The sequence below is a fragment of the Theropithecus gelada genome, chromosome 1 (assembly GCF_003255815.1).
Source record: "Theropithecus gelada isolate Dixy chromosome 1, Tgel_1.0, whole genome shotgun sequence".
NCBI classification, from domain to species: Eukaryota; Metazoa; Chordata; class Mammalia; order Primates; family Cercopithecidae; genus Theropithecus; species Theropithecus gelada.
The window spans coordinates 216,949,662-216,971,585 of record NC_037668.1 but is presented as its reverse complement, the minus strand read 5'-3'; the positions used below and the strand labels follow the sequence as shown (position 1 = coordinate 216,971,585).

The window sequence follows — 21,924 nt, the reverse complement described above, 5'->3', positions numbered from 1 at the left end:
TAAAGTTAGATTTTGGTATTAGCTTTTTGTCTTCCTGATTCTCAGCTGTTTTTGAAAGTTGAGGGAGAAGCATTTATTTGCATATCTGCTTTGTTCTGGGTAACTTACATGATCTCACTTAATACTCATCTCACTAAATCTTCACAACAATCTTATGGGAAGATACTGTTTTCTCACTTTATGATGAGGAAAATGAGGATTGCGGACTGATTAGAGATAAGATTTATGTGATTTCAGATCTTGTCTGGGCTTTGCACGAAACAGGCTGCCTGGTTGTGATCATCAGATCATGACATGCTGCCTTTCCACTCTGTTGTGCTGCTTGACATGGTTAGGTGCTTGATTTCTAGATGAATTAGTTATTAACTTGTGTAAGTCTCAAGTTTCTAGCTTTGAGTAAATGCGAGTTTGAAGTAGTACTAACTTGGGAATGGTAACCTCCAAAACAATCAGTGCAGTTGTTGATCTCAGCTGTCTTGATGCATGAAACATGTTGAAACATGTCAATATTAGCATGTGAACTTTTTTTGCAAGGGAGGAAAATTGAGATAATATTCCTTTGAATCATGAGCAACAAGTGGTTGATAAGTGCTATATCCCTGGCCAGCTTTTTTGTGTTACTTGCTTCATAGCTGAGCCACATCAATTTTATTTGGCTCCCTGTGTAGTGGGTCAGTTTGACTTGGCTCTCTGTGTAGTGGTATTAGAAACTACCATCTTAACCTTGTTCTGTCACCTGAAGGATGAGCAAATCAAAAACAAACTATATGTATATATCTGTATGGGGGGAGGGAGAGAGGACAGGTTTATGAACAAGTTGTCCTGTGTGGACTTGATCAAGTACAGTACATTGTACATAGTTAAAAAAAATCACTGTCTGAAAAAATAGAAAAATAACATTAATGAACTATTAATATATGAGGAGTAGTTAACATTTTATTCTAATGGAAATTTTAACTAACATGACTTCAGAGTAAACACTCAAAAGTCCGGCTGAACATTTTTTTTTTTAAGAAAAAGATAAATTAACTCTTTATTTAATCAAACTTTTTAAAAACTTTAGGTCGTGTCATATAAATGTATGATTATTTCTCTGATAATGTAGAGTTTTTCCAATACTATTCTTTCATGTTCAGTGATAGGAAAACTGAGTAGATTTTAAAAGGGTAATTTTTTACAGTGAAAATTATAATATATTCTTTCATATTACATGTTCTCCTTGCCTTCTGTTTAGATTTTTTTGACACTTTATTATTACTATGTTTATTGTGAAAATGGAGTTTGTTGTCTTCAGTGCCCTACCCCACACATTTGATTACGAAAAGGGATGTTACTATATCATTCTTCTTTAACCTAAAAGCAGTCAGGTTTCTTATTATTTCATATTCAGACTGCTGTCAAGAAACCAATTATAGTACCTGACAGATCCCACTAAAATTTAATCTTTGAAAAGATGTTTCAAAAGATCAAATGCTTCACTTACTTAGAAAATGTTTGGAAACAGCCTAGTCTCCCTGTATTGCCTTGTTTTCCTAATAAATTGTCTGTAAATGATTTTTCTATTAATCTGTTTAAAAGCAGAGTTTATTTTCGAGCTTTAGGGAAATATATCTCATTTGAACTTGCTCTTCATCTTGATAATGGACATGCTTTGCTTCTTCAACAACAGGACAATATCATCTTTAATTTTTTTCTTTTGCATTTGCACTACCTAATAACATGCCAAAAACATTTTAGTTGTCATTTTCATTTATTCATAAATGCATTTTATTCATGTATTTTATTCATAAATGCATCTGTTTTTAGACTGTTGTATTAGACTCTGAGGCGATAGAAGAGTAGTGATAGTGTTCCAGAGTTACTTGCTCCTTCTGCCAACTAATGTTAATCTGAGGTTTACAATTCAGCTTTCCTCCAAGAATTTTTGACACTTTTGCATATTCTGCTGTATAGAAAAGTAAACTGATTTTCTTCCAGAGTCATTGTCTGGAAACTGAATTTCCCATTTTAACCTTATTTCTTTCACACTGCTGCTTGGATTGCGAACCACATGTTTTAGTCTTTATAAAAAGTTTGTATCTTCTTGCAAGGATCGCACTTCAGCAATATCTTTGTCATTCTGAAAGTAATGTTTCTGAATGTAGTGGTGAAGAATGGTAAGTGGAATCATTACTTCCAGAAGATCACTTACATATTTACTTCATGTTTATATTCTCGTTTGAGTACCTGTTCTCCTTTGAAGCACTACATGTGCTACATATTTCATCTTGGTGACTTGAGAAGGAAGTTCATAGTTTTTCTGTCACTTTTTATGTATACATTGAACATGCATCTCCATCTACATTTTATTTTAATTCTTTTGGACCTTAATGAATTCTAGATCCAAGTTGGAAAAAACATGGACTTAGCCATGCAAGACCCATTTCTTACCTGCTTTGCTCTCAGTTGCCATTGCTGCTGCTTATCTTGCATCCCCTGTTGGTAATCAAATAGCATGTTTATAATCAAGATTCTTTTTTCTCTATGACATTTGTTCTGTGATATAAATGCCATTGGTTTTCATCCAGACTGTGATCTGCCTTCTAGTTCTCACGGAGTGGTACACATGGCCATTACCAGACTCCTTCAAGTGCCAGAAGCAATCAAATATTTTGAATTTTCTCTTATTTTTCTCATTAGGGTGCAGCATAGATGCCAAGCAAGTTGAGGAACAATCTGCAGCTGCAAACGAAGAAGTACTTTTTCCTTTCTGTAGGGAACCAAGTTATTTTGAAATCCCTACAAAAGAATTCCAGCAACCATCACAAATAACAGAAAGCACTATTCATGAAATCCCAACAAAAGACACACCAAGTTCCCATATAACAGGTGCAGGGCATGCTTCATTTACCATTGAATTTGATGACAGTACCCCAGGAAAGGTAACTATTAGAGACCATGTGACAAAGTTTACTTCTGATCAGCGCCACAAGTCCAAGAAGTCTTCTCCTGGAACTCAAGACTTGCCGGGGATTCAAACAGGAATGATGGCACCCGAAAACAAAGTCGCTGACTGGCTAGCACAAAACAACCCTCCTCAAATGCTATGGGAAAGAACAGAAGAGGATTCTAAAAGCATTAAAAGTGATGTTCCAGTGTACTTGAAAAGGTTGAAAGGTAAAGTGATTTGATCATTCAGAACTTCCTATTTTATGATAAAGAAAATCCAGTCTGCAGTTACTATACTACTAGTAGATATTTACATGGTAGAAAACATTCTGCTTTTTTCAAAGGTTATATTTAATTTTAAAACTCAACAGGAAGCCACACCACCCATGTCCAACTTCCTCGCTCAAATTAGTCTTTCTTCATTTTCTTGACAAAACCAGATTGGTTTTAAACTTATATTTATGCTGTAAAACATGTTTCTTTTTCTTCTAGAAATACAAAATTTGTTAAGTTCACCAGTAGGATTCCCTAGCAGATGAGTTCCATCATTTTCTTGATTTAAGGAAAAGCTATATTCAATTCTGTTCTCTATTATCATTAATACCTAGATTCTGAAAGACATTTTAAGTTGGTATGAGCCAAATGTTCCACTTGGATAATACAGTCACATCATTGATGGGAGTGCTTCAAAGTATTCTCAGTGGTTACTCATAAAACAAAGGTTTTTGGTTTAGAAATATTTGGTAGGATCTGTTAATCAAGTTTATATTTTTTTAATATTAGGACTTTATGAACGTTAGGGTTGAATGTTCATTTTTGAAATAGTTATATATACTTTGTTTGTATAGAACTCAGCCAAAATTAGTAAAATTTGATATTTGTACATTGATGTATCAACTGATCAGTTTTTTCTCGTTGGTTTTGCCAATTAAGTTTATTTTAGAATTAATTGAATATAGATTTATGTTACTCTGTCTTACTTTTATTTAATAAGCTATCTATAAGGAAAATGATTTAGAACAAATTGTGATTACATGTTTATCTGAGCATTCTGTTACTATATTAGGAGTTTTTGTACTCCTAACACTTCATCTAGTACTCGAGCATGTGATAGGTACTAATTTGAATAAGCAATGGGTGATTTCTCTGTCAATGACAAGACTGGCCCTGATTTAATCTATATCTTATGTCCTGGCATTCTGATCAAGTAATGAAGAAATAGGATTTGTATACTTATTTCTGATTTGCTTCTAAGACATTTCAGGACAGTGAGATGATGTGATTACCTAATTATTTGTTGGAGCCTATTACAATATTTAATTATAGTTATCAGCAGTTACCTGGCATATGTGTTTTTGAGACATGACTGTGACCTTTTACTTCTAGACAATACATAATTGAGACATTTTATTTATATTTATATAGGTTAACAGTCACAAATAAGTAGGCTGTTTATATGAAATGGATAAATAATATTGATATCCTAGTACAGTATAAGAGGTAGCTGAACCTTGAGAATTTAGAAATAACTTAGACTTTTTAAAACCACTCTTAATAAACAAAAACTGAGGTAAAATATCCTTTTAAAAGATAATCATTTTTAAAATATCTTTATTAAACCCATTTATATTGTAACTTATTTTAGTCATTATAACTTTTTTCTGTATTGGCTATTATTTTTAAGCCATTATTTTAAAACATTCTCTCCTCACAAGACCCATTTGTGGACCTAATTCCAAATAGAAGGATTAATGTCCACATGTATACTATATCTGTATTTTAATGATTAGATATTTTAAGCCCTTACTAGAAATTATGTAATCATATTACTGTTGTCCTTCAAAGTTGATTTATAGGTAGACATATATTCCAGTATGGTGGCAGTGTGAGAACTCTTCTTTTAGATTTGCCTTCAGACCATTTTACAAGCCATTCAAGGTAGTGTTTTTGTGAATATAACTCATTTTTGATCCAAGATAGATTCATTTTACTTTTCTGGACATGTGTATAAATGACATGTGACTTTCTCCAAAAGTCAGAGCTTCCATCATTAGATAACAATATTCCATGATTTAGGATATAAAAGAGTATACAGCCAGACTCTAAATAAGTGTAATTATAGCAAATAATAAAAATTTTACAAAAATTAGGTTTTCAGCAACTGTTTAGATCAAAGAATTGAAAGTAGGCAAAACAAAACTAAAACAAAAACTTTGCTCCCACAAGAGTGAAGTGCAGGGGCTTTGGGATGGTGAGGAAAATAAAGCCCGTACACTTTGACCCTTTAGGAGAGTTGCCACTTCTTGTGGCCACACCACTAACTTGTTACAGCTAACCTACCCTAAAAATATTAAAAGGACTTCAACATACTTAGGCATGGCTAATGATAAGCAAAGGAAAGAAAAGAACTTGGTGAGGACTGTTTCCTAGTGACCTTTTTATTGAGTAGAAACAGAATATCGCAACTGCGATGAGATATTGACTTGTATAACACCAACAAAATACAAGAGGGCATGGTAATTTTCCAAAAAAGAAAATGACTAATTTATAAGAAAAGTTTTGAACTACAAGTTATAGGAAAGATACTTGAAAGGGCATCACTAAGTGCCAAATTTTATGTATTAGAATCAGAATTAAGTTCTGTGAAGATGGTATTTTCATTAAGATTGTTCAGTATGTGCAGGATCTATTCTTTGTTCTTATGGTGCAGCGAATATTGGAGTTTAGTTATCTTCAGCTCTTAGAAACTGGATTCCTTTTCAATAGAGCCAATACAACAATGAAATAGGTTGTAAAATCTAGTGTTTTTAATGAAGTCTGTATTTGAACTAGTGAGTTTGTTTGGGCTTGCCCTTCATCTGCTATCTGTTATTCCTAGCTTAATTACCTGAGGCAGGGATTTCATTAATTAATCCCATTTTTTCTTTTCAGATTGCATTTTGAAGTCAACAATTTGAAGAAAGATCTTCAGATTTGTTGTCATATATGATTTTTATAGTATTAATCACTATTACTTTGATAGACGTGATCTCCAAATCACCTTCCTTTTGATCGTACTCCCTTTGTTTCCGTTGCCTGTTACTTTTCCAATATGTGACCCTTTTCTGTGTGTTCTGTAGTTCTCTCTTCTGTGTCTTCTCATTCCTTTTATGCACCACATTTTTATAACTAGTGCTTCTGTGCTAAATCATTGGGACCAGTTAGTAATCTCTAAATTCATTAGGAACAACCTAGAAACATTAACATTCAACTTTTTCCCTAGACATAGGTTGTTTGCTTCTCCCACCCCCCCAGGTCTTTCAAGTCTGATCATTATTTTGTTTGGAACCATATTATTCAGTGGGCGTTCACATTAGAATTTGTAGCCCAGGTAAATTTAAAAATCAGATTTAGTCCTGGAAGCATTAGAATGTATCTTGTTGACTAAATTCATTTATAGCTAAAGAAGCTTAAAATTAATTTAAGCTCTGATTTATGATTCCATTTAAAACATGCATAGAATAACTCTTGACTTTCTAATAATTTCGTGCTATAATAATACAATATCATTTGATTATTTTTATCATATACTTATTATTTAGTTAATGAGAATTTTAAATCAGAAAAAAAGTAATTTTTGTGTCCTCACATCCAAAACCTAACAGAACCATGAAGGCTAACTATTTAGTGGCTTTTACTTGCTCTAAAATAGAACAACCTTTGTTAAAGAGGTGATCTTTCAAAATTCAAATATATTCTAACCTGATATGCTTCATGGGGAAGATATCTGGTAATACTTAGCACCATGCTGTTTGCCCAGTGGGTCCTTAGATCTAGGTGGAGATTTCATAGATGACCCTTTGCATTGATAGACCTCTCAGCATGCTTTATTTAACTCTTTGAAGCCACTAGGGTTTCTAATGCAAATACAGTTTTCAAAAATTCTCATAACTGGAAAGATATTTGGAAAAAATTGTGCAATAATTATTGGGGACTACAAATTTGAATCTTTTTAATAAAAAGGAAAAAATATGCTGAGCTTCTGAAAGTATTGAACATCAGTGAAGCTTAAGATTCATCACATTTTTACGATACTCCTGTTCTCATTTCCTGTGTAACAGTAAGCATTTCAGTGACATTACCCTTTTTCTTGTCTTTTTTCATCTCTAATGCTAGAGTCAAATTTTTTATTGCTAAATAGTGTGTATAATTTGAAGGCAGAATTAATGTTTATTGATGTTAGGAATACAAATATCACAGAAATAGAGCATTGATTATCTATTAAGACATTGATGAAACATTATAAAGTTAAAATTTGCAGAAAGAAAGGCGATCCTATTCAGTCATTTATAAAGGACCTCATTGTTAGTTGATAAAATTTGAATGTAACCATTGCAATTGAGCAAGTTTGCAGAGCCTGTTACTGAAGAGAACATATGACTTTGGATTGAAAAGGAGGAGGGGAACAAAACAAATAGCACTTTTGTGTATGCTTCTAAATTTCTACATGGGATTTTTTCCTTCTCTATTGTGTGGTTTCTTTTTGTATCCAGGAAATAAACATGATGATGGTACGCAGAGTGATTCAGAGAATGCTGGGGCTCACAGGCGCTGTAGCAAACGTGCAACTCTTGAGGAACACTTAAGACGCCACCATTCAGAACACAAAAAGCTACAGAAGGTCCAGGCTACTGAAAAGCATCAAGACCAAGCTGTTGTAAGTCAAACTGCTTTTATGATTGCATTCTTTGATGAAGACAATCCCAGAAAAAGAAGGTCATATTCTTTTACTCAAAGTGCGGGAATCTTGTGTCAGGAAACTACATATTCACCACCACATACAAAACTTGAGAAAGCAAAATCTCCAACAGCAGATGCCAAAGTGGTTTCTTTGTCTTTACAGACTAGCTCTGCGCATCACAGAGGGGGGCATGGTGTTCCACATGGGAAATTGTTAAAACAGAAATCAGAGGAGCCATCGGTGTCAATACCCTTCCTACAAACTGCATTGTTAAGAAGTTCAGGGAGTCTTGGGCACAGACCAAGCCAGGAGATGGATAAAATGTTAAAAAATCAAGCAACTTCTGCTACTTCTGAAAAGGATAATGATGATGACCAAAGTGACAAGGGTACTTATACCATTGAGTTAGAGAATCCCAACAGTGAGGAAGTGGAAGCAAGAAAAATGATTGACAAGGTAAATAACTGAAATTTGAGTGTGATCTTAGTCGTTGTGTGGTGTATTTGACTGGTGGAAATTATTGGAGAGTCAGCATGAGATGTTGTCATGAAGTCAGTGGTTTGTGAATTTTAGGGTTTTGTTAGGGAACTGCAAGACTAACAGTAAGACCAACATGGTTTGTGATTTTCTTTGCATCAATACTCTGCATTTGCCTGAGTTTCATACATAAAGCTCTGTACATTTAAAAGGTCTGGACCTTTTAAATTTGTGTAAATTAAAGATAGGTTTTAAAAATATTATGCTTTGGACGTTCTTGCTTTGCATTTATTTTAAAAATAGAAAGAAGCAACCAACCAACAAACATTGCTGTAACTCTGTTAACATAAATGTAGATATTAGCCAATGACAGTTAACCACAGATTTCCCGCCTACTGATTTCATGTTGGAAGCAGATGAAAATACATATTTTAGCTTTGTTCTTTGTCTGTATTTTTTCTTAATTTGTATTCACTGCTGTCATTGGTGATAGAAGTATATGGAAACAAAATCAGTTGGTTATGATTTAGTTTACTGGTTTAGCCAAGTATATGCCCAGTCATGATGGTTATCTACATTTCAAGTATGTTCTTTGATATTACTGGTTAGTATGTGTAAGGATTGTTGCATGGTTTAAAAAGTAATTTTTCTCAGTTTTGCCAATGGTCATGAAAGGTTGACTTTAGAATCCGCTATCAAGGTAGTTGCAAAAGTCACTGCGGTTTTTGCCATTACTTTCAATGGCAAGAACCGCAGTGACTTTTGCACCAACCTGATATTACCTCTTGAAAAATAGCAGTATCCGTTTGGCTTAACATTAATCTTTTGTTTGAATTCTTGTTACTCAAATCTGCTCCATGGGTTAGCAGCATAAATATTACTTGGAAGCTTGTTAGAAATGCAGTTTCTCAGGCCCATCCTATATATACCAAGTCAAAATCTACATTAGAAATGAGATCTCCAGTTGACTAACGTGCACATTAACATTTGAGATGCACTTATTTAGATGATAAGTTTCTGGAATGACCTCTCAGGGAGGAGGGCAAGATAAGATAACCCTTTGGGATGCAGGAAAAATATTAGAAATTATGTTTACTTTTATTTTCATATTTTTAATTTTTATTTTGGATTGTGCCCTATAGTGTATAAAATCTGTTACTACACTGTAAAAGAGTATGTATAATTTCTAAGCATACATTTATTGTGGAGTACATGCTTAAAGTTTACCACTGGGCTGCTCAACTCCAAACTTTTGGAGACCCATTGTCTGGGAAATAGGTGAGCAATGTTATAGTTGTTAATAAGAGAAGTATAGTGTTTAAGAAACATCTAGTGTTTCTTAATGACTGATCATAAGGGCTGATGTTTTCCCATTAAAAGATTATTTTGCAGTGAAGGGTTTTATATATAGATAGAGAGAGAGACAGACAGACAGAGAGTGCGTGCAATTTAAGAACATGAACACTTGTAAGCAGACAGATCTGGGATTAAATATAAACTTTGCATGTGCTAGTGTGTGCCCTTGGGTAAAGTAACCTCTTTAAGCCTCAGTTTCTTTTATCTCTGAAACGGAGGAGGTATCACTAGATTATAAAAAGAATTCAGTAAAACATATAAAAGGCTTATCACAATACCCATCTTATTATATTGCTGTATAAGTGTTACTTTATCATTACTGTTATTAGGAGTTTCCACATTTGAATCTCTACATCAAGTATTAACAAATCCCAGAATGTTCTTTCAGCACTGAAAGAGTCAAATATAAAACCACAGTGGAAGTGACAGTGTGAGGGGCTAGCTTGACCAGGGTAGCAGAAGGCCAAGAAAGAAGTCATTGTAGCAGATGAAACTCTTCAGAAACTGCTGGATAGAGAGGGTGGCCACAAAACCTGGTTTACACCTGTTGCCTACAGTTGTCATAAGCATCATTTTTTATTCTCAGAGTCCATTTTGACAGCAAATTACATGGTCTCACTATGGATCGAGAAACCCAAGGCTTTAGAGCAGGAGTCATTTAAAGGAGTAATGATAGTAGGTGCCCAGGTACATAGTTCAAAGACTTTCTTAGTTTGTATAAACCAGAAAATGAAGCTGAGACCATATTGCTGGGAAGAACAAAGCTCACTACATTATCTTGTGACTACCAAAGAAAAAGAGCTAAGATTCCATTAGCTTGAATCCACATAAAGCTCAAAGCCAAATTCGGGCTAATTACAGTCAGGCTCTGGGAAAACAAAAGCGTAGAACCAGGAATCATATGTCTGAGTTAGATGAAGTAACCTGTGGGTATGAAGAAAACAAAGACCAACAACAGCCAGAAGGAAGGCAGAAAAAGCACTTTGGGAGGATAGGAGTAGATACAGGCATCATATCAAGTTGCTTGGACGAGTGTTGTCATCCAGTTTCTCCATTTTGAAGTTTGGGTGTGTGGGATGGAAGTTGGGGCCATCAGCTGTTGTTTGTCTGAACTTAAATGCTCTTTTGTCCTGGAAACGTTCATGTGGTCTAACTCTTCTTTTTCATGTCATCATTTGAGATGTGTTCTATTTCATTGATTCGTTTATTTAGCAACTTTAATGCAACATTAACTATGTGTCAGGCTTTGTGTCTAGGAGAGGGTGATTCATAATGAAAAGACTGAGCTCTTTCCCTCAAGAAATGGCTGTGTACTGGAATAGATATACACAGACAAAAACCAAGACTTTAAAAATAAAGTTGTTGGAGGAAAGCTACCAGTAGCTTCCAAGAGGAGATCTCAGGTCTGCCTCAGAGAACATTCCTTCCTCAGAGAAGTCTTTAGTCATCCAGTGAAAAAAAAAAAAGTAGTCACTGTCATCCACTTGTTTCATTTTAATCATAAACTTTATTGCTGCTTCACTAGTTCACTGTTTATTCATTTGCCTCCCCACTCCCATTGGAGAGAGACACAAACAAATGTAAACTCCATCACTGTAGGAACCTAGTGTCAGCATATAAAATGTCCTCAATAAATATTGCCAGCTGAGCTAGTGGTGAAACATATGTAATTAATCCCATAACAGGCATGCTAGGTAGAGTTTTCCGGAAATATGGAACAGCCTATTCGAAAGCACAGGAGCACACATGACTTGTTCAGAGGACCAAGTTACTTTTGAAGAGATGAGATTGGACTTGGTATTGAAATTCCTTATAAATCATACTAAGGACTTTAATGCCAAAGGCAGTGGGGAATCATTGAAAACATTTAAGTAGGGCAATGATATGGTCAAGTCACTGTCAGAAATGTGAAGTATGGATTGAACACTGGAAATGCCAGAAGCACAGAAGGCAATCTAAAAGCTGCTGTCATGTCCAGTAGTCAATCAGCTAATGCCTAGATCTTAGGTAAGAGGTCTGGGCTAAAAATAGCCCAGATCTTGGAATCTGGGAATTATTAGACAATAGAGGGCAGCTGTCTTAGTATGTGTTGTGTTACTATATCTGAGACTGGGTAGCTTATAAAGAAAAGAGGTTTATTTAGCTCACAATTCTGCAGGCTGGGACATTCTAGAGCATGGCTGCACATATGGCTGGCTTATGTTAAGGGCTACATGCTGGGTCAAAACATGGTAGAGAAAGTCAGAGGGGAAGTGGACATACGCAAAAAGGCAAAACGAGGGGCTGCCTCACTTTATAACAGTCTACTATGAAGGGAGCAAATCCATTCCCATGAGAACACGAACTCACAAGACAGCATTAATATGTTCATGAGAGATCTGCCTTTTTGACACAAACACCTCCCATAGGCCTCACCTCCCAACACTGTCACACTTTCAATTAAACTTCCACATGAGTTTTGGCAGGGACAAACCACATCCAAACCATAGCAGTAATTGAATACAAAATAAGAGATGAGATCAATCAGAGAAAATGTGTAGGGTGAGAGGAACTAAAGTATGAAAATCTCAGCAACACCAACATTGATGGACAAAGGAGAAAAGTGAACAAAGGAAACTGGAAAGTATCAAACAGGAATAATAGAAAACCAAAGGAATATGTAGCACCTTGGAATCAAAAGCAGAGTGAAGAGAAGCCAGTAAGCAACAGTATCACATGATACAATGATGTTAACTATGATGAGCACAGAATATGCCTTTTCAGTTTTTCTCCAAAATACATTGTCATTCTTGGTCTAAAGAAGATGAGCAAACCATGTATTCGCATCTTACCTTGGAAAGAGTTGCGTAACATTGAAATAGGGTTTCTTTAAAGAGATGACCAAATTAAACTGCTGTCTCCTTATTTTTCTGTGCTGGTAGTAGTTAAAAGATAGTGAGCTACCCTCTTTTTCTGTCGCCAGGTTATGAGATTACAGCATTTGGGTTTGTATTTTGGGGCTGTCTCTGTCAATAGATCACCTTATTTTATGCATGTCATCAAATTCACCTTTAAAATGTTAACACAAATACCTGATATTGATAAAGACCTCTTAAGTTTTACATCCAAGTTTACATGGAAATACACTATAAGAAAGTGCTGTTGACTGCCTAAAGGCATTTATCTCTCATAGTAGTAATATCTCTCCCAAAACCTCTCTCCTTTGGCCTCTCTGATAACTACCTTCCCATCACAGTACCAGTTTCTTCTCTCCACTCTTCCATCAAAAGAGATAACCACTGAGGCAAGAGGAGGACCTTGTCAGGGTTACGTCCTAGCCTCCTAAGCTAAATAGGAGAAACTTGCGGTAAGAACAGAAAGCTAAACATTAAATGAACAAGAAAAAATCTTGATCATTGTGGAGGGCTTGAGGAACTATCTTCTTAAAAGCGATATTTCTTCTCATCAATTTCATACCATAGACAACTCTGCCAGATACTTTTCTTGTCCCGAGTTTTGATTCTTGTTCATTGTGTCAATATATCTCCCCCACAAAGCCTCTTATTAGCGTCTTTTCTTCCCTCATAGGGCCTGGTCACTGCTGGTTCTATAGGCAAGAGTTGGTAGGGAAGAATCTAGAGCCAGGAGACATGTAACAAAACTAGAAACACGGGAGGAAGAACCTTTACAGAAGTGAGTCAAACAGCTCAAGAAAGTCGGTGCTGAGGACCTGGACCCTAGGAAAATATTCCAAACCCTGAAAGTCACAGCAAGGTTTAAGATGAGATCCAAGTAAGACCCAGGGAAATGATGATAAACTAGAATCAAAATCTATGTAGACAGTGCCACATAGAACTCAGAGAAAGGCAGGATGTCCAAAGTCCACTCAAATAGAAAATTAGATGTGCATGGGAACTCAAGGAGTAGAAGATCAAATAAGAGCCTTGGACAACAGGAGAAGACTTTGATAAAAGAGTCAGCATTTTTATTTTTGACTGAGCAATTTTTTCTATATTGAGAACTTTTTCTTTTTAATTTCTACCAGGAAAGTTTACTTTTGGTTTCTCTGATCAATTCTCCCCAACCCTTCTTGACCTCTGCCGCCTCCTTCCTAGGTATAAGAAACCCTCTTCTGCGATGTTAATTTCCAAAGCTTCACGAGGGAACCCTCACCTTTTATTCAGTCACAGGCCTAACATAATAGGTTTGCCCTCATTTTCCTTTCTCTCTTGTTGTATGAAATTCTGTTTATTTTCCTCTTTGAGGAACTTTCCATTTACCGTGCCCTCAATCTAATAAGTTCTTCCTTGTGTTTTTGGCATGCCTAGCTTCTCATAATTCATTTTATTTATTCCTTCCATCTTTTTATTGTGGAAAATATATATAACATAAAATTTATCATCTTAACAATTTTTAAGTGTAGAGTTTAGTGTTATTAAATACATTTATGATGTTGCACAGCCATCACCACCATCCATCTCTGTAATTTTTTGTCTTGTAAAATGGAAACTCTATACTCATCTCATAATTCACTTTCAAGTGGCTTTTACTCACCACTGTATTTAAAGTAGCTCCATCATTCACTGCTTATATCTCTCCATCAGATTACCGTGTTCTGTTTTCTTTATAGAACTCACTTCCATCTGGTTTATTTTCTGTTTGTCTACTCTAAGATGATGTTATTTGTCTTGTTCACATCTGTTTCCCTTGTGTCTAGAACAGTGTCTGGCATGTAATAGACACTCAATAAATATCTTTTGAATGTGAATGAATGAGAAAGAAAAATTTGTGACCTGCTTTTTCATTTGTTAGCATTTGTATATGATTCATTGTATATTGGCTAATTTATTTCAATGAATTTATAGATTGATTAAATCCAACCGGGGCCCCACAAAGAAATTTTTCTGCATTTTTATATGCTGAAACTAGTTTATATCTTGATTCCAAAATAACTTGTTAAAATACATAGTTTAAAACCTTCTATGTATTATAAACTTAGCTTTGTAATATTAAGTATGAAAGCTGCAAAGATAGATAGATGGATGGACAGATAGATAGATAGATAGATAGATAGATAGATAGATAGATAGATAGATAGATAGATAGTCTTAGNTAGATAGATAGATAGATAGATAGATAGATAGATAGATAGATAGATAGTCTTAGAAGAAAAATGTATAAATTTTGGGGAGATGCTGTGATAAAAAGACTAGACTTACCTTTGAGTTCCTAGCAATACCTACCTGGCAGCTTCCAGCTGGAAAATCTGCTTGGCAAGAAAAGGGAAATATTATTGATGAACAGCCAGCTTGTAGAGACTATAAGAGGAAATGCATGACAAGGGAATGAACCATAAAGAGAAGAGAAATTGGACATTTTAATTTTAGAGGCATTAAATGAGATCTAAGTATAATTTGAAGATATTAAATAAAGAGCAAATTGAGAAAGATGTAGGAAGGGATGGGAGGGAAGAGATTATGGATGTAAGACTTCTAAGGAGTGGGGAGAATCAGGGACACAAGTTAGGTTAAGAGGGAAGACAAAGATTTAAGAACATGTTTTCACCCAGACAAAGGAGCAAAGGAAGAAGATAGAGGCTGGGCGCGGTGGCTCACGCCTGTAATCCCAGCACTTTGGGAGGCCGAGGCAGGCAGATCACAAGGTCAGGAGATCAAGACCATCCTGGCTAACACAGTGAAACCCCGTCTCTACTAAAAATACAAAAAATATAGCAGAGCATCTGACATGAGCCTGTAATCCCCGCTACTCGGGAGGCTGAGGCAGGAGAATTGCTTGAACCCGGGAGGTGGAGGTTGCAGTGAGCTGAGATCACACCACTGCACTCCAGCCTGGGCAACAGAGTGAGAACCTGTCCCAAAAACAAAAAAAAAAAAACAGAGTCCCATTTAAAGAAAATATGAGATAAAATTCGTATAATATAAAATTGACTGTTTTAGCCATTTAAAGTGTACAATTCAGTGGCTTTTAGTACATTCACAAGGGAGTGCAACCATCAGCACTATCTTAATTTCAGGGCATTTTCATCACTGCAAAACAAAATCTCATCATCATTAAGCAGCCATTTCCCATTCCTTCCTCTCCCGGCCTCCTGGTACCCACACTTTTTGTCTCTATGGATTTGCTTATTCTGAACATTTTATATAAATGGAATCATACTATATGTGGCCTTTTGTGACCAACTACTTTCACCTGGAATAATGTTTTCAAGGTTCACATGTGTTGTAACCTGTATCAGCTCTTCATTCTTTTTTTTTTTTTTAATTTTTTTTTTTTTGTTTTTTTTTTGAGACAGGGTCTTGTTCTGCCGCCCAGGCTAGAGTGCAGTGGCGTGATCTCAGCTCACTGTAACCTCCACCTCCCGGGCTCAAGCGATTCTCCTGTCTCAGCCCCGCTAGTAGCTGGGACTGCAGGCATATGCCACCACGCCCGGCTAATTTTTGTATTTTTAGTAGAGAGGGGGTTTCGCCATGTTGGCTAGGCCGGTCTCAAACTCCTGACCTCAGGTGATCCACCCACCTCGACCTCCCAAAGTGAGGCATGAGCCACCACGCCCTGCTTATTCCTTTTTATGGCTGAATAAATATCTTTCTGTGTGCATAAACCACATTTTCTTCATCCATTCATCCGCAGATGGATAATTGTGTGGCTTCTTCCTTTGGCTGTTGTAACACTGCTATGAATGTGTGTGTACTTATATTTATTTGTGTACCAGGATAAATTATAAAATGTCTCTCCTGGCTCCCTTTCTGTGCTCTTCTAATAATTCTGTCTGAATTTTAAATTTAAAAGTTGATTACAAATATGCGATAAAAATCACAGTGTTTAATATTCAGAATAGTTTATTCCATTGAATTTTAAGGGATTTTTCTTTTTAAAAGTAAAATTAGATTTTCATGGACAGTTACAAAAATAAATTCTCCTCTTAAATCATCCTTATTTAGTTCTTTGACCCTAGTGGCTAGAATTCTGCATAATTCTTAAAGTAATTATGTGTTAAATTATTTTCATGGGCCATGGGGACCTCTACTGTTGGTTTGATCTAACAGAGACCCTGCTCTCCTTACCCAAGAAGTCTTTGCTCATTTGCTCATTGAGGAGAAAGATGTTCTGGTTATCTGAGGTTGAAACTTGACTACATTTTTACTTGGACACCTTGATGTGATTGATACACTAATGCAATACTGTTATTCTGTTGTTACTTTAAAATAAGACTATAGAAGTGAGGTATTTAATCTGCCATTATATTTCTCATTTCTGTGGAAAGATGAATTCTGAATTCCAACTAATTTGGATATTTTTTAAGCTAATAAATTAGCACTATTGCTATTGAATTGTTTTGCTCTATGTTGTATTACTATATTTCTGTGCCTACATCTTACCCCACGGCACTTCTCTTCGTGCACAGTGATCTCTGTTTTCTGTCACAATCAGCAAGCTTCCTGTATCTGATGTTACTAAATGTAAATTTTGACCTCTCTGCAAATATTCAGTAGGTAGGATATTTATCACCACGAAAATTGACCCTGTATCCCCCATCCTCACCATTCTGATTTCAGAATTGGACACTGTGGACTTTCTTTGCACAGACTGAGCTTTTAAATGATAATGACTATGATCATAATATGCTAGTGAAAAAAATCAGAATCAAACTTTTCATAGGTTTGGTTTGTATTGTACAAGTTCGTTATCTGGAGAATGTTTAGTCTCTTTAAACTTAAAACTAAAATCTAAAAATCTAGTTTGGTTCTTATGGATATTTGGTTTTAATTACAGAATATTCCTGCATAGTTCTTTCAGGTGACATCCTCTTCTTTTTATAAGCTCCTTTATTAGACCTAACCTCCTCAAAAGCAAAGACCGTCATATAGATTTTGTAATCCCCTGCAGTGACTGGCTGAGGAGCCTGCCTGCGGAGAGTAAGTGCCATTCCTCAGTAACAGGTTGTTAAAATTGTTTACAGTAGCCACTGAGCTTTGGATGTGAAATGCCAAATCCACAAATGTATTCAGAAGAAAAGATTGTTTCGTGATTGTTGGAGTGGGAAAGGGAGGGAGGTACTGCCTTCTTACCCCAAACCTAGAGGCCATGGGGGAGGGGTCACGGCTCATTCCACAAATAGGGATGTGTCTACTCAGATCAGGGGAACTGTAGGAGACAACATGTGAAAGCCACTTCCTACCCCCAGTACAAACGAGTTGTCTGTAAAACGTCTGCCAAGCCCAGACAGCTCTGCGAGCAAGTGCAAGTTCACAAGGAAGTTTTCTACTCCTGTCCTATTTTGCCTGCCTTTGATCCTACTCTGGAAGAATTAGAGACTGACAAACTTGGGGTGCAAGCATAAATATTAGGTATCTCATCTCCTTCCCCACTGTGGACTTCTAGCCTACAGAAGTTCCTAGCTGAATGAAAGACCTGGATTTTGTACTATCACATATTTGGGGTTTTGATTGAGACCAGACCAGAGAAGAGAATCATGAGCCTAGAGCTGAGATACTGTGTTTGAAATACCTTTGAGGCCGGGCGTCATGGCTCACGCCTGTAATCCCAGCACTTTGGGAGGCCGAGGCGGGCGGATCCCGAGGTCAGGAGATCGAGACCATCCTGGCTAACACAGTGAAACCCTGTCTCTACTAAAAATACAAAAAATTAGCCAGACATGGTGGTGGGCGCCTGTAACCCCAGCTACTTGGGAGACTGAGGCAGGAGAATGGCGTGAACCCGGGAGGTGGAGCTTGCAGTGAGGCGAGATCGCACCACTGCACTCCAGCCTGGGCAACAGAGCAAGACTCCATCTCAAAAAAAAAGAAATATCTTTGAGCCCCTTCCAGCAGGTGGGATGACAGTAAGCAACATCTATAGTTGGTAATTGAAGTGAAGCCTTGCATGTTCCTAGGTGAAATCACCTAGGACCAGAATCTAGAATGAAAAGTGAGAGAACCTAGTATACTTGGTCTTGGTTTTGAGGAGCTCTCAAGTTCTGTACAATTATCAGCCCTTTTTTTTCAGATTGTAGGTATCTTTTATAAGTGTGAAAAGTACACTAACTTTAAGTATATAGACAGTATAAAATTTATATCTTTGTTTTCACATAAAAGTTGTCACAAGTGGATGTTTTTCTTCTTAGACGAAGAAACGAATAGATACGGATTTCAATCTGGACTGGTAGTCATTGCTATCATTAATTTTTCAAAACATTATCAAAACAGATGTGAAACTTGAAGGCTTCTTTCCCCACAGCGTAGTAGGTCAGGCCCTACCACTTGTTTGGAGAAGAAATAATTGTTACTTAATAATGTATGTATAGCTGTCTCTATATGCTTTAAAAGGAATCTGTTGAGCGTCATCCAAGTATTTTCTGTCTAACTTCAGCTCCACTTCCTCACAGGATTAGTTCTGTGTGTGTTTTTTGTTGTCATTTCAAAGTGGTGTCAGAAGTGATTTAGAGAGGTTCATGATATTTTATTGGAAACTGCTGGTACTTAGGTGTTTGAGGAAATCAAGTTTTTAGTGTTGATTAGAATTAAATATTAATCAGAAAACCACTCAAGGTAATTTCTAAATCACATGTCAAAGAGATGCAAAAATGCAAGTACTTATGTGGTTATTTTTACTTTCAAACTTGAGTTAGATTTTTGTTAGTAATTATAAAATAAGGAAATAAACCAGTAAAATTGGAGTTCAATGACTTGAGTTAGGAATGATTAACATTTTTAAAGACGGACACAAATAACTTGAATAGCTATAATTTGCTTTCTGTGCACGTGGGGGATAAAGGTAGAGGACACAGGTTATACTCTGGAATTTTCACTGCTGTTAAGTCACCCTAATGTTAAGCAAAACTAAGCAGTTTTTGTTTTTTCCCTTGTGTGCACTGTGCTTCCATGGATTAAAATTCATATTTGATTTAAAATAATATGTAATTTGCTCCTAAAGCAAAGATAATTTAAATATTGAGGAGTTCAAGGAATATTAAATCATAATTCTTGACAATTATGGTTATGTTAGAATTAAATATTAAGTAATAAGGCCATCTAGTGGTAAAATTTTCAAGTTTTAATGAATGAGAAAGTCTGATATCTGTTTCACTAAATGTGAACTTCAGAGCTTATCAGATAGCTGTACTATAAGACCATTAAAACTTTATGCCAGAAAACAGTTGAGCCTGAGGTAGTTTCTCCTTATAGAAAATGAAGGCTCTCTGGTTATATCCTAAAGATCCTGTCTGCAAATTGCTCATTCAAACACATGATATTTTTCTAGATTGTAATAATCAGAGCCACAAACAATAACTATAAAGAATAAAAATTGGGAACAAAGTGGAGATTTAATAGCAGAATAGAATGTTAAAATTTATATGCCTAAAATTTTTCCAATCCGTTCTACGACATCCAGGGCCTATTATGTGCCAGGAAATGAGTAGGACTTAGGTCCTGCCCGTAAAAGAAAAGCACACCATTGTCTGTCTTTGTATTTAGAACTTTTCAAAAGTGTTGGACATTGACAACTTGCTTTTTGAAGCAGTTAATCTTGAATACGCCTGGAATCTGCATTTCAAACAAAAGTCTTTAAGTGATTGTTAGGCAAATACAGTTTGAAAATTATGCTATCCACTATGTTGCAATTATATAATAAAATGGCATCTTAGAAAATTATATGTGTAACTGTAACTCAGATATGTAAATGGTAAACACTTGATGGGGAAGGAACAGATAAAATGAGCCACATGTTCATAGTTTTCCAACAGGTATCACAAAAATAATAGAGCAAAGAAGCTGAAAAGAAACGGAAGAGATACTCTTTGCATTATTGTAGTGTTTAACAACATTATTAAATCTTTTTTTTTTTTTTTTTAAACAGGGTCTCACTTTTTCGCCCAGGCTGGAATGCATTGGCCTGATCTCAGCTCACTGTAACCTCCGCCTCCTGGGTTCAAGCTATTTTCTTGCCTCAGCCTCCCAAGTAGCTGGGACTACAAGCGCGTGGTACCAGCTAATTGTTGTATTTTTAGTAGAAACAGGGTTTCACCATGTTGGCCAGGCTGGTCTGGAACTCCTGACCTCAAGTGATCTGCTCACCTCGGCCTCCCAAAATGCTGGGATTACAGGTGTGTGCCACCGCGCCCGGCGTATTACATCTTTCAACAAGTAAAATATGTCTTGAATATTTCTTTTTTTTTAATCAAACAGGACATTTGCTAAATGTTAAAAAAAGGATAGTTACTTTCAGCCGGGCGCGTTGGCTCACGCCTGTAATCCCAGCAGTTTGGGAGGCCAAGGTGGGCGGATCACCTGAGGTTGGAAGTTTGAGACCAGCCTGACCAACATGGAAAAACCTTGTCTTTACTAAAAATACAAAATTAGCCAGGTGTGGTGACGCATGCCTGTAATCCCAGCTGCTTGGGAGGCAGAGGCAGGAGAATCGCTTGAACCCTGGAGGCGGAGTTTGCGGTGAGCCGAGATCAGGCCATTGTATTCTAGCCAGCAAGAGTGAAACTCTGTCTAAAAAAAAAAAAAGAGAAAAGAAAAAAGGATAATTACTTTCACATAAGCTATGTCTGCCTGCTTTCCTTTCCAGCTATCACAATTAGCTGTTACTGTGATTCAAGAAGTTTTCCTTAGTTTTGAAATTAACTATTAAAATTAATTTAGAATATTTTTATTTGCCTCTGAAGTTAATTATATTATTCACATATTAATCTTGTGCTCAGACTTTTCATTTTCATTTATAAAATAATTTTTCCCTCTAGGTGTTTGGAGTAGATGACAATCAGGATTATAATAGGCCTATTATCAATGAAAAACATAAAGATCTAATAAAAGATTGGGCTCTCAGTTCCGCTGCAGCAGTAATGGAAGAAAGAAAACCACTAACTACATCTGGATTTCACCACTCAGAGGTATACATCTCTTCTGTGTACCTATTTGTATGCATAAAGTATAAATTCTATTTTTTTTTTTTTTTTGGTCCAAGACGGAGTTTTACTCTGTTGCCCAGGCTGGAGTGCAATGGCACGATCTCGGCTCACTGCAACCTCTGCCGTCTGAGTTCAAGTGATTATCCTGCATCAGCCTCCCAAGTAGCTGTGATTATAGATGTGCACTGCCATGCCTGGCTAATTTCGTATTTTTAGTAGAGACAGGGTTTCACCATGTTGGTCAAGCTAGTCTCGAACTCCTGACCTCAAGTGATCCACCCACCTCAGCCTCCCAAATTGTGAGGATTACAGGCATGAGCCACCGCACCCAGCCTGAATTCTTATCATTTGTAAATTACATTATTTTAAGCAATTAATGTATCTCCTTATAAAATGCGTCTAAGAACTAAATTTTTACAAATTTATTTTCTAATGAAAGCCTAAAGCAATTTTATAATAATTCAACTTTAATTTTTATTAAGTTTTAAAAATATTATTTTGTCAATGAGGAAAATATTATGTTTCAGTA

The 21,924-nt window shown here is 36.1% G+C and overlaps 1 protein-coding gene across 3 annotated transcripts in view; it reads left to right on the top strand.

Annotated features, from left to right (window-relative positions):
• CEP170 (centrosomal protein 170) overlaps positions 1-21,924 on the top strand; it is a 130,287-nt gene that overhangs the window by 59,574 nt on the left and 48,789 nt on the right. For 2 of the 3 annotated variants that reach the window (XM_025361798.1, XM_025361790.1), the window contains exons 8-10: positions 2,680-3,156; positions 7,461-7,624; positions 21,228-21,377. In XM_025361798.1, coding sequence (XP_025217583.1) covers positions 2,680-3,156; positions 7,461-7,624; positions 21,228-21,377 — 791 coding nt within the window. Of the gene's footprint in view, positions 1-2,679; positions 3,157-7,460; positions 7,625-7,810; positions 8,105-21,227; positions 21,378-21,924 lie in introns of all 3 variants that reach the window. The other variant, XM_025361781.1, reaches the window with a different exon arrangement.